Source organism: Mixophyes fleayi, chromosome 2 (assembly GCF_038048845.1).
Source record: "Mixophyes fleayi isolate aMixFle1 chromosome 2, aMixFle1.hap1, whole genome shotgun sequence".
Taxonomy (NCBI): domain Eukaryota; kingdom Metazoa; phylum Chordata; class Amphibia; order Anura; family Limnodynastidae; genus Mixophyes; species Mixophyes fleayi.
In genome coordinates, this window is record NC_134403.1 from 128,858,003 (window position 1) to 128,872,211 (window position 14,209).

General features: G+C 40.1%; 2 protein-coding genes across 5 annotated transcripts in view; one reads left to right on the forward strand and one right to left on the reverse strand.

Annotated features, from left to right (window-relative positions):
- The window catches only part of BIVM (basic, immunoglobulin-like variable motif containing), a 38,437-nt gene extending 35,802 nt beyond the window's left edge, over window positions 1-2,635 (forward strand). For all 3 annotated transcript variants that reach the window (XM_075199976.1, XM_075199977.1, XM_075199975.1), the window contains exon 10: window positions 591-2,635. In XM_075199976.1, the coding sequence (XP_075056077.1) occupies window positions 591-893 (303 nt within the window). In that variant the 3' untranslated portion in view covers window positions 894-2,635. The remainder of the gene's footprint in view (window positions 1-590) is intronic.
- Window positions 2,636-9,241: 6,606 nt separating this feature from the next.
- LOC142141469 (betaine-homocysteine S-methyltransferase-like) overlaps window positions 9,242-14,209 on the reverse strand; it is a 31,433-nt gene continuing 26,465 nt past the window's right edge. For both annotated transcript variants that reach the window (XM_075199982.1, XM_075199981.1), the window contains exon 8: window positions 9,242-9,759. In XM_075199982.1, the coding sequence (XP_075056083.1) occupies window positions 9,680-9,759 (80 nt within the window). In that variant the 3' untranslated portion in view covers window positions 9,242-9,679. The remainder of the gene's footprint in view (window positions 9,760-14,209) is intronic.

The window sequence follows — 14,209 nt, forward strand, 5'->3', positions numbered from 1 at the left end:
TATCCTGTGGGAGAATTAGTCTGTGAACGATGCGCAGCAATAAGGGTTTTTCCTATCCCTTTATTTAGCAGGGATTATATCACAGTCATAATGTGTGCAGTGAAGTTCCAAATCCCTCACATCACACAGAGATACAGCATGGCAGAGAACTAGAATCTGACAGTATTTTGCAGTTGGGCAGCTAAAGGAGTCACTAGTCACTGTGCTTAGCAGACTCTGTCATGTAAACTAGTGCTCAAGATTGTCTGGCAGCAGGGGAGGGAAGGTGGATTACTGGTAGTGATAGCTGGAGAGTCTGGTATGGCAGCACTCCCTGCTTAGGAGGCCATCTTCCACATTCAAACTGCATACCCTAATCTGTCATCAAAATGTGCCATGTTAGTGAAGGTTTTTTTTAATTATCATTTTTTGACTCCTAGGAGTAACAACAACAAATTTGCTCTAGTGGATAAGTATAGGGCAGGCTATGTACAACAGTACATAAAAGGATAACTACCAGTAGATGTCACTCTGCTACAGTAGCAAATCATCCTTTAATGCTTGTTTGTTTTCATTAGTAATCTATTGCAATCTCATTTTGTGTTTTCTAGACAGGTGGAAACCTTCATTGTCTCATGGCTTTTCAGAGACTTAGTTGGCAGAGATTTGGTCCCTGGACCTTGCAGCTTGGGAACATGAGACCTGAACCCCAACCTCAACCTCCGATTCATGCTAGAAGAATCCCCAAATCTGAGAGTGAAGATAATGTCTCCAAGAAACCACATGGACGTTTGGGGAGGTCATTCAGTGCAGGCTTTCATCAAGAGCTTGCATGGAAGAGGATATGTAATATTAATGAGAGGCGAAGCAGTGGCTCTCCCGAGAGTGACACAGACTGTGAAGGAACTGACTAATCTGATACCTGACATACAAAGTTAAAATGCTAGCAACATTTGTAATTTTTTAATTGTACGTAGCAATAGTTGGATTGAGGAATATTTGTTTCAGAGGTACGAAGTACATGCATAGGTCTCTTTATTGCAAATTATTGTTTTGTTCATTTATGATATTCAGACAGGAATGCAACACAATGTATTTTGTTAGAGTACATTCTGATGTCATACACTACAAAATAAATTTCATAGATCTTTGCAGGACAGAACCACAGCATTTCCCCATAACAGTATAGGTTTCATCATGGGAGATCTTGTAAGCTTTGCACTATGTGGCAAGTCAATAGCCATTGCTGTAATGTGTGTAATTCAGAACTTATGGGTGAAACTGACTTTAGAAGAAGCTCATACATATAAATACAAACCCACTGGAAGGAAGGCAGCAGGTGCCAAACTCTTACAGCCTATGTCCACCTGGATTTAAGATCTATGATGGTTTTAAGGGAGCTTTGGTGCCATTGTGCGCACAAATCCTAACCAAATATTTGGTGCGCTATTAGCTGAAGTAAATTGACTACTTATGTCTGATGTCACAGGCTTATATCATAATAATCTGTACCTGGAAAGATTCAAATTTGAGAGTAGGCTATTGTTGTGTGGCTGGAAAGAAAGTAATGTATGCCCAAAGTACAGTATATATTGAACAGCTAGGGATACAGAGAAGAGCTGGGGTAGGTAGCAACACAGTCTGACTTACACAGAAGTGAAAGGTTTGAAAATTAGGAGAATGGTTTTCAGGAGCAGGTATTTATGTCTTTGCATGAGATAAGATAATGCTCTGATTATCTTATTAGAGCCTTGTAATATGTGTGTATATACAGCGAGACGCCTGTGCATCTAAATGAAAAGATCTAAATATAAAGATACATTAGGAGTTACGTTTAGTAAGTAAAAGTGCTGCAGATTTGCAGAAAACTACTGCAATATTTTCAAAATGCAACTTTGATAAATCTATGCTCATATACGAACAAGATGACAACTACATTTTAAATCAAACTGTTACTCCTGTAACAAGTTGTTTGTATATGTTACTTCGGGAGGCAACCATTCCACATTCAGTCATTCACTGTGATTCATTAGATAGCACATCTTTGTACAGTAGTTTAGTATATGATTTTTAGCAGGGACTGAACAGTGCATTACCAAGCCCCTTAGCCAAATTTGGGTTAGGGCCCAACGAAGCCATTCTCTTTGCCTGCCTCTGCTCTGCTCTCAATAGAGCCAAGCAGGAGGCCTGGTCCGAGCATGTGCAGTCCAATTTGAGTGCAGACTGGGAGCCCTGGAGAGATCTGTAGCCACACTCCCTGAACCCCGCTGTTATATCCCTGATTTTTAGTAATGCATTTGATATTGACATTGCTGTGTAAAGAACATAATCTATATGAAGAAATTGTTAGATGGCATGGTATTGTATCTAGTATGATTATTGGCATTGACTTGCATGGTTTCCTGGCAGAGATTAGAGGTCTCTACATTTTGTCACCCCCACATCTGGTGAGGACTGGGAGTGAAAATAGTCTACACATGGAAGAGTTATTTTTCCGTTCACTGATTTGTATTGGGGATTTTATAAATATTTCTGCAAGGAAATTGAATATATCTAATGTAACATACCATACTGTACAGGTATGATGATATTTATGCTGGACATTCTTATTTATCTTCAAAACTTTACTTACTAGTAAAAACTTATTTTCTACTTTTATAGTTGTACTTCATTAAGCTTCTGTTTTCTTTAATATTGTATCATTCTTTTCTTATCATACACCACAGATCTACAATTGTTTCTTTTAAAATGCAAATAATAAATGTAAAGTTTGACATGTTACTTTCATTCACAAATAATATGACTAGTAAGTACCACTTTTGTTATAGCTAGTGTTTTATTTATATTTAATTCTAGTTTGCAGTGCATTCTTAGCATAGTTTCCAAGTAGAAATAAAAGAAAAACTTTATAAAATTTTATATATTTATGTAAAATGAAAAAAAAAAAATCTGGCATAGGAAAGGAGGAGATGTTATATACAAAGGTAGAGTTTATAGCGTGAATGGTGACTCTGAATGTTTTGCAATTAAATCTAATATAGTTATTCACAGTTGAATTAATCCATGTTGTGCCTGAATTCTCAATTAAAAGTATAACTTAACCAAAAATAAAACTTAACTTGATTAAAGTCACTAACAAAATTCAGAAATATATATTAAAATGATTTGGAGCTTATTACAACTCATTTGAGATACAGTTGTGATTGTGGGGGAGTTATTGTCCTTCTCATAGCAGACAGTGCTATCACAGAAGCAATCAGCAACTTTTGATCACCTTTGGCTGATAAAGGTGATCAGAACAATACATATAGTACCTGTCTACATAGCAGATTTAAATAGAATATACACATGCTATTGGTAGCTCTTTTATAAAAAGCCACACCTATTTTATTGTTTATCGTTTAATTGTGCTGTTCACTGCAATGAACTCAATTCCATTTCTATGCTATCAGAATAGACATGGTAACATTATAAAAGACAAATATCAAATAGGAATGACAGAGACATTATTTTAGTTGGCAAACTCAAGAATAGAGACATTACATTGATCTTACTCTATGCACTGAATACTAGACAAGTCCCTTTTTTCAAAAAGTTCTGTGCTGAAATCCAAACAAAAAGAAAAGGTTCACTTTTGTTATTAGACTTCAATATTGTTCCTAATCTTAAAATGGATAAATCGGAGACTTCAGATAAATTAAATACTCACCAGCCTACATAAACAGAAATAAACCTCACACCCACAAATCCTCCTCGCATGTCCTCTTTCTCACGCTGCTACTTCTCATGGCTGCTTATGATATCTCACCTAAACTTGGACCCCATACAATCCCTATTGTCGACTCTCGCTCCTCACCCCAGCCCAAACCTTTCCTTCCATCCTGTACTTCCAATCCCGCCAACCTTATCCACATATCTCCACAACCCTCTCTTCCCTTCTCCTGTGCACTATGGGACGCCAGTTTTGTTTGCAACAAACTTACATCCATCCATGATCTATTCATTTCTAAATCCTTCGACCTCCCTGCCATTACAGAAACTTGTCTCACCTCCTCTAACACTACATCCCCTACAGCTCTCTCCTATGGGGGACTCCCCCTCAACCACAATCCCAGACCTGGAAACAGGCAAGGTGGTGGAGTAGGCATTCTACTCTCTCCAAGCTGCACCTTCCAAGTCATACCCTCTGAACCCTCACTTCATTCTCTTCCTTTGAAGTCCACACTATCCGTCTATTTTATCCTCTCCACCTACTTGTTGCTCTCAATTTTCGCCCCCCATGTCCAGTTTCCCAATTCCTTGACAGCTTTGCATCTTGGCTCACTTATTTCCTATCCTTTGACCTGCCTACACTCATATTAGGTGATTTCAACATTCCCATTGATAATCCCTCTGTCTCTTCTGCCACGAAACTTCTTTCACTTACTTCCTCCTTTGTTCTCTCCCAAAGGACCTGATTTCCCACCTACTGTGATGGGCACTGCCTTGACCTTGTCTTCTCCCACTACAGCTCCATCTCTAATTTCTCCAATTTAGCCTTCCCACTCTCCTACCACAACCTCTTTCTTCTTCCTCACCTTACCTCATGCCCTTCCACCTGCACCCAAATACACATGTACACAACGAAACCTAAGTGCTCTTAACCCAATCCACTTCTCATTTTCACTAAAACCACTATTTTCTCCAATGACTGCATTGTCCTGTCCTAATCAGGCTGCCTCTTTCTATAAGAAAACACTCCACGGCCTGTGGAAGTTGAATAATTGGATGGAGTCAATTCAATTAATAACCATCAATTTTATTTTACTTCAAGTGAAAATATGCGAATAGTACACTATGGCGTATTTAGCAATAACACGTGTGAACACTTCTGCATACACTTACACTTCCACATTTACATGTAAATAGTTCACCTCAATAAAAGGTTTCAACACACAGTCTTTTATAATCGAATGTAATTGATTAATAGTTTATTATAATCATTTTAAAACCACTTTGTTGATATCTAAGGTTCAGGATATAGGAAACATATCATGTTTAGTGTCATTTTAATCCACTTTTTACCACCAGACATCCGCTACAATTGTCTAAGCGATCGCACCTTGCGTATGCAAGGTAGGGATGATAGAGGAATAATGATCAGAATAATATCGTGTGTGTAATGAAAATAGACCAGTTTAAACTATCTGTTCGGCAGAAAGACACGTATGCAGCTGTTGGAGAGTTTACCCCCACACTTGGAAGGCATTGTTTGAACCAACCTATGCCCAGCATTACACTGGACTGTCCTGAATCCTGAACCTATAGAAACGCCAAGACATCACTACTGGTTTTTTTATGTATCACAAACTATATATAAACCAGGCTCTGGGTCCACTATACAGTCTACTTTGATCACAGACTTCAGGATTAATTGACTGTATGCTGGATCCAGAGCGCTTGCGTATGTATCAGTTGTACTTATTTTATTGAATTGTTATTGGTTGCATCTTGCTAGTAAATCTCTTTGTGCGTTGGAACCATATTGATCGCAGTGGACAATTTTCATTGCTGGCCATTAGATGAACATAACAAGCCCTAGATAATGCAGCTCCAGCTACTACATATAGTCACCGGCGAGCCAAACCCCAGCCGTGGCACAACAAACAGACCCGCTACCTGCAAAAATGCTTCCGCACTGCAGAGCACCACTGGAGGAAATCTCATTCATATCCCGATTTCCTCCATTATAAATTCATCCTTTCATCTTACAGCACTGCCTGTTCAATTGCCAAACAAACATTCTTCAAATCTCTAATATCCACCCAGTCTTCAGAATTCTCCTGTGCTGCTCTCCACTTATGGAATTCTCTACCACGCTCAGACTTTCCCACAGCCTTTAAATCTTTAGATCCTCTTTGAAAACCGATCTCTTTTTTTAGAGGTGACCTTATCCTCAATAACACTGTTCACACTAAAGCACCCTCACAACTATCCCAATCTCCACTCTGAGCCACACGCACTCCTCTTGTTTCAGCTGTGCCCTCTTCCACTTAGAATGTAAGCTCTCTAATGAGCAGGGTCCTTCATACCCTTTGTTTTCATGTTTCCATTCATATTATCTGCCTTGCCTTGTTTTACGTATGTCCTGTTTGATGTAAGTCCTTGTCTTCCCTACTGTACGGCTCTGCGGAACACTGTGGTGCCTTACAAATCTACAATAATAATAATAATATCAGCTATGTTCCCTTAGTAGCATTTAGTCAGGCATTTGGGTGAGTATGACCCTTATGATGCCTGGAGACAATAACCCCTTTGTTAAAGACAATACATTTTTTTTTGCATCTCCACCATTCTTATTCATGCATAGATTTGGCCTTAACAGATAAATGGACATCAACATATTTTACAGGTCACTATATTACCAATTACCTGGTATGACCATGCATCATTGATACTGTCATGGGACAACAATTCAGTTACATTTCCCCTAAGACTCTGGCACCTAGCAAACCACCTTGTAATCTTCCTTGAAGTAAAACATGCCTTACAGGAATCACTAGAGTTATTTATGCAAACCAACAAACCCGACGACACCTATATTTTTACTTACTGATGTACACTTAAAGCTTTTTTTAGGGGCAGGGCTATACAAATAGCTTTGAAAAAAAGCCAACGATAAACTCCAAAAGGACTTAGAAAACTTGATTATCTCATTAGAGAAGCATTTCAGGAAACAAATCCAGAATGCTCTTTTTCACCTCAAACAAAAGTTTTACACTCTAGAAAACAGAGCAAGTAACTTACCTGTGTGTAAATTATGGAGCTAACTAATGAAAAATCAGAGTAGATGCATGTTTAATGAAAAACAGGGCAAATAACAAATACCATAAACATAGCAAAAGCACTGGCTAATTATTACAAGCACCTTTACAATTTAAATGAAGACCCGAATTGTGACAGGATGGACCACCTATGCGACCCTGTCTGTTGTAGCTGGGAACCGGCTGGGCTTACTTTGCCACCGTTCCCTTTCGTTATCCCAAATGCACCCTCTAACCGCAGTAGGAGGGGCTTATGAATGCTGCCACTAATGGACTCCTTACTGGCACCCTTCTGGGTTTCTTCTGGTTAACTGGCCCTGCTAATTTACCCCATGACTGGTGTACCTGGGCTGGTACCCCTGACCTCTTCCTATGGATCAGTGTTGCTGTGAATGGATGCCCCTGGCCTATCACACTGGCCAGAGCTGCTGGGTAGCATGCAGAGTGGTGGTAAAGGAAAGCTGGGTCCAAATCTCAGAACAGTCGGAAAGAGTTGGGTCTAATCGGTAGGTCACAGGGATAGACAAGTTTCCAAGCAGGTCTTTGAAGCAAGTGATGTTTATTTGCTCACTATGGTTGAAGGTACCAGTGAGCAGGTCGAATGAAACAAGAAAAAACATTTTCAATACAAAACAATGCTTTTTATACAGTTTTGGACACAGCATCACAGGGTAAGCCAGCCCCCCTGAAGTCTGAGCTATTTTTAGAATCAGGATGAAATTTGTTTACCCAAACATGGATTTACATGCAATGCAAACCTAACATTATTTACACTTATCTGTGATATCCTAAAACTTGCTGTGATTTCCTGCATCTTGTTTTAGACACAGGAAATCTAACAGCAAGTCTATTAAACATTCCTGCACCTACAGGTGCTGCGGTCATGTTACATGCAGGCGGGGAATTTGAAATCCCTTCCCATATATCTTGCTTGCTCTGACACTGCCTGTGTCAGAGCTACAAGTTACAGCTTGGCGTCTGGCTCTTTCCCTTTGTGTATCCTGTGCTGACTCCTGGCGCTTCCTCCGTGTATGACCGCTGCCTTCTTTGACCACGACTTCCTGCTGACATTCTGTGTATTCGACCCGGCTATTCATATTTAACTACTCTGCTGCCTGTGCCCCAGTGTATCCGACCTGGCTATTCACAGTCTTCTCTGCTTCCCGTGCTCCAGTGTATCCAACCAGACCGTGCTCCTGTGTAGCCGGCCCTGTGACTCTCCTACTGTGGTATGGCTTCAGTGTATCCGACCCGGTGCTCCACTGAAACGTGTCAGGAATCTTCGGTCTGTGCTGATCTATTTCAGCTAATTATCCTGCCCTGCTTTACCGCTTCAGTCTGCTCCTGATCTCTCATCTACTAACTCTCACCTATTACATCAGGGGGCTAACCTAGGGGCCGCAATCTGCGAGCCTCCGGCAGCAAAACCCATCCCGCCTTGTGGTGGTTCTTGGTGGAGCCCGGGTGGGTCCGTTAGACTCCGCCTCCTGGGTAGGCCCATGTCAACTCTGACTAATAGGAGTCTCCTGTGAGATGTAACACTCTCCTGCGATATCATTTTCCTGCTTCCTCCTGACAGGAGGAAGTGCTGTGTGCACTAACCATGTATTGGATTCTGCAAAGCCAGAGAGGCTTCAGCAGAATCCCATAGGAAATGACAGACAACGCCATCCTGAGATGGCATTACCTGTCTGTGCAATGCGAAACTTAGCAAAGCCTGATGCATTTCAGAACATCGCAGCTCCCATATTAGTCTATGGGGACTGCGATGCTGCATGGTATTAGCTTAAACGGAGATTTCTGTGAAATCTGCTACGTTAGGCAGTTAATACATAGCAAATATACTTAAAAGATGTGGCCTAACCACTCACAATATTGCTAGAAAAACTGTGGTTCTATAGGGGATTTTTACTTATATTTTGTGATTGACCGATTATAAAATCCGTTTAAACTGATGTGGCTAGTCTAATTACAAGAGTTACAGGGTTCAACCAGGTGCTGTCTCCTAAGATGGCACTTTTACATCATTTCCTTGTTGTTTTCACCTCCCTTCAAGTACGTTGATGGGCATATTCTTGTTGCCGCTAGAGTGGCTATAGCACAGAAAGATCCTATGTCCCCATTACTATCTATGGTAATTGTGAAAATTCAAAGACGTTTTAACGGAAACTGCAGGGGCAGGAATACTCCATTTGGCATCATCCTCACTCATTAAATGGCATGTTTATAGTATGGAAGGTGAAGAATGGGTGTTCTATACTTTGTATATTAATTACTGTCTAATGTGTCAAGTTATCTTATAATTCCTATCTTGCTCGCAGCTTGTGTTTCCTCATAACATGTCTAATCTGAATATGATGTTAATTTACCCTTTCCCTTTTTTCTGTTATTTTCCTGTTACTTAAACTCAATAAAACCAATTACAAGAAAATATAGATATGAAGAGAACAACAAATACATTTCTATTGCTTAAAGATTTTATTGTGTGAAGCAAAAGACCATGTGATAGTGACATACCATGTAACATTGTATAAAGGTCTTTCTTAGGGGAAGCGTGACAGTACACCCAGATAGATCTATATTATGGGCTGCTGTAAATGTAAAGGTAACAGATAGTGTAGAGAAAAAAGAGAGATCCAAATAGGTTGGTAACTTGCGAGTTTTAGCAGAAGAGCAAGACCGAGGGAACATTATATTCCAAATAGAATTTTTACAGGATTTGGAACACCATATACAAAAATGGGTTGAGCTGATATGATCTAATTAGATAGTAACTGTTTTGTAAATATTTCAGTGATGATCATGCAGGTTTGATTTGCACACAATTAGTTTAACACTCGATGATTTATTAATACAAAAAGCATCTTCATATTTCTGCAGCAGCTAGTGACACCAAATTAACCCATGTTAGAATTGCTGGCTTGTAGAATTTCTTTTAAACTTGCAATTTCAGATGGAGTGATCCGGCAGCAGCCTCCTAGCATGAAAGACATACATATATGGCAAAATCAGTTAAATGATTCAAGCATATCAGTAATCTGCAGTACAATAAGTAGAAGCTATATATGTGTGTGTGTAAGATAGTTTAATGTCTATATATAAATGAAGACATGGTCAAACTGGGGAACTTAACAAAAAAGAAAAAAACCTTAACCTGAAAAAACACTGTCCTCAAAGTAATCTTTCATGGTAAAACTGTCCAAAATACTGAAAAAAAAAGATTATAAATATTACAAAAACAATATATTTAGTAAAAGTTTCTGCTGGGCAAGCCAATAAATTACAGTAATCTGTAAAGCTGGGTACACACTTATGTAATATTTCGTTAGATGCGATTTCTGTAACGATTTTACCAATGACTGAAGGTCCTGATGATCACGCATATACACCTACACAATTTACCGTCATCTTTCAGAACCATCTGCTGAAAAGATCGTGACTCAGTACACACTCTTCAAATATCTGCCTACCCTGCAGCAATGTCCAAACCTAATTTAAATAATGGGCTGAACCTCACCCCACACAGACATCCAGGAAAAGGAAATGGCTTCATTACCATTCCTTCCTTTGTGTACAGTTTACGTTTGGTTCACTCCCTGCAGAACTGTACACAAGCTAGGTTTTATTGTTATAATATGTCTGCCATATAAAAGAAAATTGTGTGCTTCTTGCCCTGGCGACAACGCTGGAAACAATAAACAATTGAAAGAAGAGAAGCAAAAACCTCAGTTGTTGGATCAAGGACTAGTTGCTGAGGAGAGAGTCCTTTCAACATATGCTACTGCTACCGGAGATACGGGAGAATAATTCTGATAACTTCAGGAATTTCCTGCAGATAAATGATCTTACTTTCCAGGAGCTGCTGCAAATAGTCACCCCACTCATACAAAAGACATATTCAAGGAGATTCATATCTTTCAGAGCAGAGACTGGTTGCTATGTTGAGATTTTTGGCCACTGGAAGGACAGTGGCTGACATCAAATTCAGCACAGCTATTTCACTGCAAGCTCTGGGTCTGATCATACCTGAGACCTGTGAGGACATCATACAAGTTCTCCAAGGACAGTATTTGAAGATTTGTGCAAAAATACACAGATTTTATTGGTATGGAAGTCCTATAGACAGGAGAGGTACTGGACCATTTTGCAGGAACTGATATTGTCTGTGGGAAGGTAGCGGCAAATGAGGGAATGGGACAGGTCTATAGAATTCTTGGACATGGCTCAGAGGAACTCTGTCAATCCAGTGTACCGGGTGAGTTCCCCTCTGTCTGCCCTATAAAGGACCTTCATAATAAAACGCTCTGCCCCATTTTCCGCATATAAGCGGTTCAGTTTCTTTGCTATTGCAACACACATCAGGTCACAATTGTCATCTGCTGGCTGAGTCCAGTTATGACCTCTGTGTTTTCTGCCTCCTGTGGCCTTTTCTTTCCCTTCCTGCTAAGTTATTGAGTTTGTTGCTGGGTGGCTTCTGAACTCGGATGGGTGGAAGCAGGCAACTCCATCATATTCTCCACCACATCACAAAACCCCCTTCAATGAAGGCAGATGACTGTGTAATAAAAACATCAATTAAAATAGTATTATAACAATAAGTGCATGTACTGATTTAACATTACAACAATCTTGACTTATTTTGTATTTATAGCTGATGACGCATTTGCACTCCAAGTTAATATTTTAAAACCTTTCCCCCAAAAAGCACTCACACCAGAAAGTAGGGTATTCAATTACAGATTATCAAGAGTAAGGCGAGTAGCGAAGAATGCTTTTGGTATATTAACAACTTGACAAAATAGACAAGATGGTGATGGCAAGTTGTGTCCCACACAACTATCTTAAGCGTCAAAGCCCCACTGTGCGCAGTACAGCTTCTAATTTGGAGCATAGTACAGATTATGTTGAGGACGTGGTAGGGGTAACGCCACTGGAGTCTTCTCCAATGAGAAATGCCAGTGAAAAGGCCAAGTTAAACAGGGCAGATTTACAATATTTTATTGCTGCAGGTGCTGTGTCATGGCAGAATGACATGTTATAATGTATGTACATTGACATTCTATTTTATATTGAAGTACTCAATTTGACCAATATGCTAATAAATATTTCAAGCCTTCTTGAATGTGTGTCTCCTTACTATATCATGCCTTCTGTTTCTTGAGGGACAGATGAGGAACTTGACTCCCCCAGGGCAAGTTGCCAGTAGATGTTATGGCAATCTCCTGCTCCACCGTGAACCTCAGGAGATTGAAGTACCACAACCTTGGTACATACACATTTTCAGCCACTGACCCAGATATTTTCTAAGCTTCCATTGTATTTAATTATTTACAAAATACAGTATGCATATTTTGTATCTTTCCTCTGACCCATTCTGCTGTTGCTGAGAAAGGCTGACTCAACATTTCCTCATAAGCCTTCATCCTCTTCTGCCAGTTGGAGAAGTCTCTTAACTTGCTTTGCCACAAGCAGGTATGGGATCTGTAGGCGTCAATGAAGTCCTTCATGTGCTCTACATTCTTATCAGATGCCATGACTACATTTTTGAAAATAGATAAAACATGTATTGTAATCGATCATCCACACAAAACTCATATATAAAACAGATGTAATGGAGTACTTTTTACCTTGGTATAATAGTGATGAAGGGAAGGAGATAAATTGTGAAATCCGTTCGGAAAGTACCAAAACTGGAATCAAAAGTCGCAATGCTCTGCAAAAACAACCATCGCGGACGAACGCTAATGGCGAATGAATGTTTGCCCACTATACTGCTATGATTGGTCCATACCAATTTTATACGCTCACTTATGAACAAGAATATTCTAGATAAAGACAGTGGAGCTAGACTGGCTCCAGCGGTATGTGACAAGATGGACATAAAAGTATTGAAGGAGGTCTGTAAGAAGAACAAGGGATGCCACCGGATGATGGGAAAAGAGCAAATGAGTAAAAGAGAGATGGAGATGATGATCAGAATTCTGGCACAACATGACTACAATTGCGTAAAATAAAAATTTCCCAAACAAAATTGCAGAAAGAAAATAATAATGCAGACGTTCATTAATATGGTAAGAGATAAACTTTAAAATTAAGAAACAAGTTCCAGATACAGAAGCAATGGTCAGATCTGAAGAATAAGGAACAAGGGATGTTAAAGAAAATCTGAACAAACATTAAAAAAAAAAATGAGTATTAAAACTTTGAAAAAGTAATCAACGATGCCAATAATGATTTTGTACTAAACAGTGTCATCTCTTTATAGAAAGAAAAATACAGGATCAACTATCTACATCAACAGAGAAAAAGAAACAGTGAAGAAGCCGTAGCCAATATGGAAATATAGAAATACAAGATGAAGTCAATGAAGGTAATACATCACTTTTCAGTTGGTATGGACCATCACAACAGCATACCAGAACAAATATAAGAGGGATATCAGCACAAAGTGATTTCAAGCAGTGTCCAAGGTAAGAAAATGCTAGCAGTCCATTACAAGGGCGCCGTGAGGGGAGGGTGCAGGTACAAATTACCAGGCCCCCACTGGAGCACTATAGTAGAAAAAGCCTGCAGAGTAAGATTTGGAGCTCCTAGCTTGCTCTGCTGGACGCTTTCTGTCAGCAGCATAGGTGGGCTGGGGGGTTATGTGTCTTGGGGGGGGGGGCTGTAATAAGTCTTGGTGGGGGGAATCGTAATGTGCCTAGAGGGTGGCATGATAATGTATCTGGGGAGTTGCATTATATGTCTGAGGGGTGGAGTGGTGTGTCTGGGGGGGTGGCATGATGGGTGATGTGGCAGGGGGTGGTGTGATGCATGACGTAGCTGGTGGGGGCGACGTGGTGTGTCTGGGGGAGACGTGGTGTGTCTGGGGGTGACGTGGTGTGTCTGGGGAGGGTATGATAAATGTAATATTTTATAATGTATGTATGATATACTGCGTGATCTGTGTTGTGTACAGTTTTCAATTATTGCTTGGTTTTCCATATTTACATTTTCCAGCAGCTCCCAACATTCCAGGATACATACAAGAATCCAGGACCAGGTTGTGACAGCTGCAATAACAGGTAGCTGAGAGTAACACCATTTTAATACATAATGGAGGAATTCAATTAGCTGCAAAGTGTCTTGCGGCAGAGATTTGACAAATCTCCTCCCAATTTTCCTCACACCCCAAAGGAGCAGAGATTTCTACTGTAATTGCCCGCAATGTGCACCGCGCAATGTCTTCGTATCACATCGCCTTCAACTGAATCTATCTAAAGAAGTGCAGCCACGCTCATGTTGACCACACCCTCAACATTATGTGGCAACGCCCCCATTGTGGCACCGCCTCGGCATACGACACCCTTGCTGCTAGACTGTGGAAGGGGGAGCGCAAAAATTTACTGTACCGAGGCCCCAAATTCCTCTTGGCGGCCCTGGTCCAT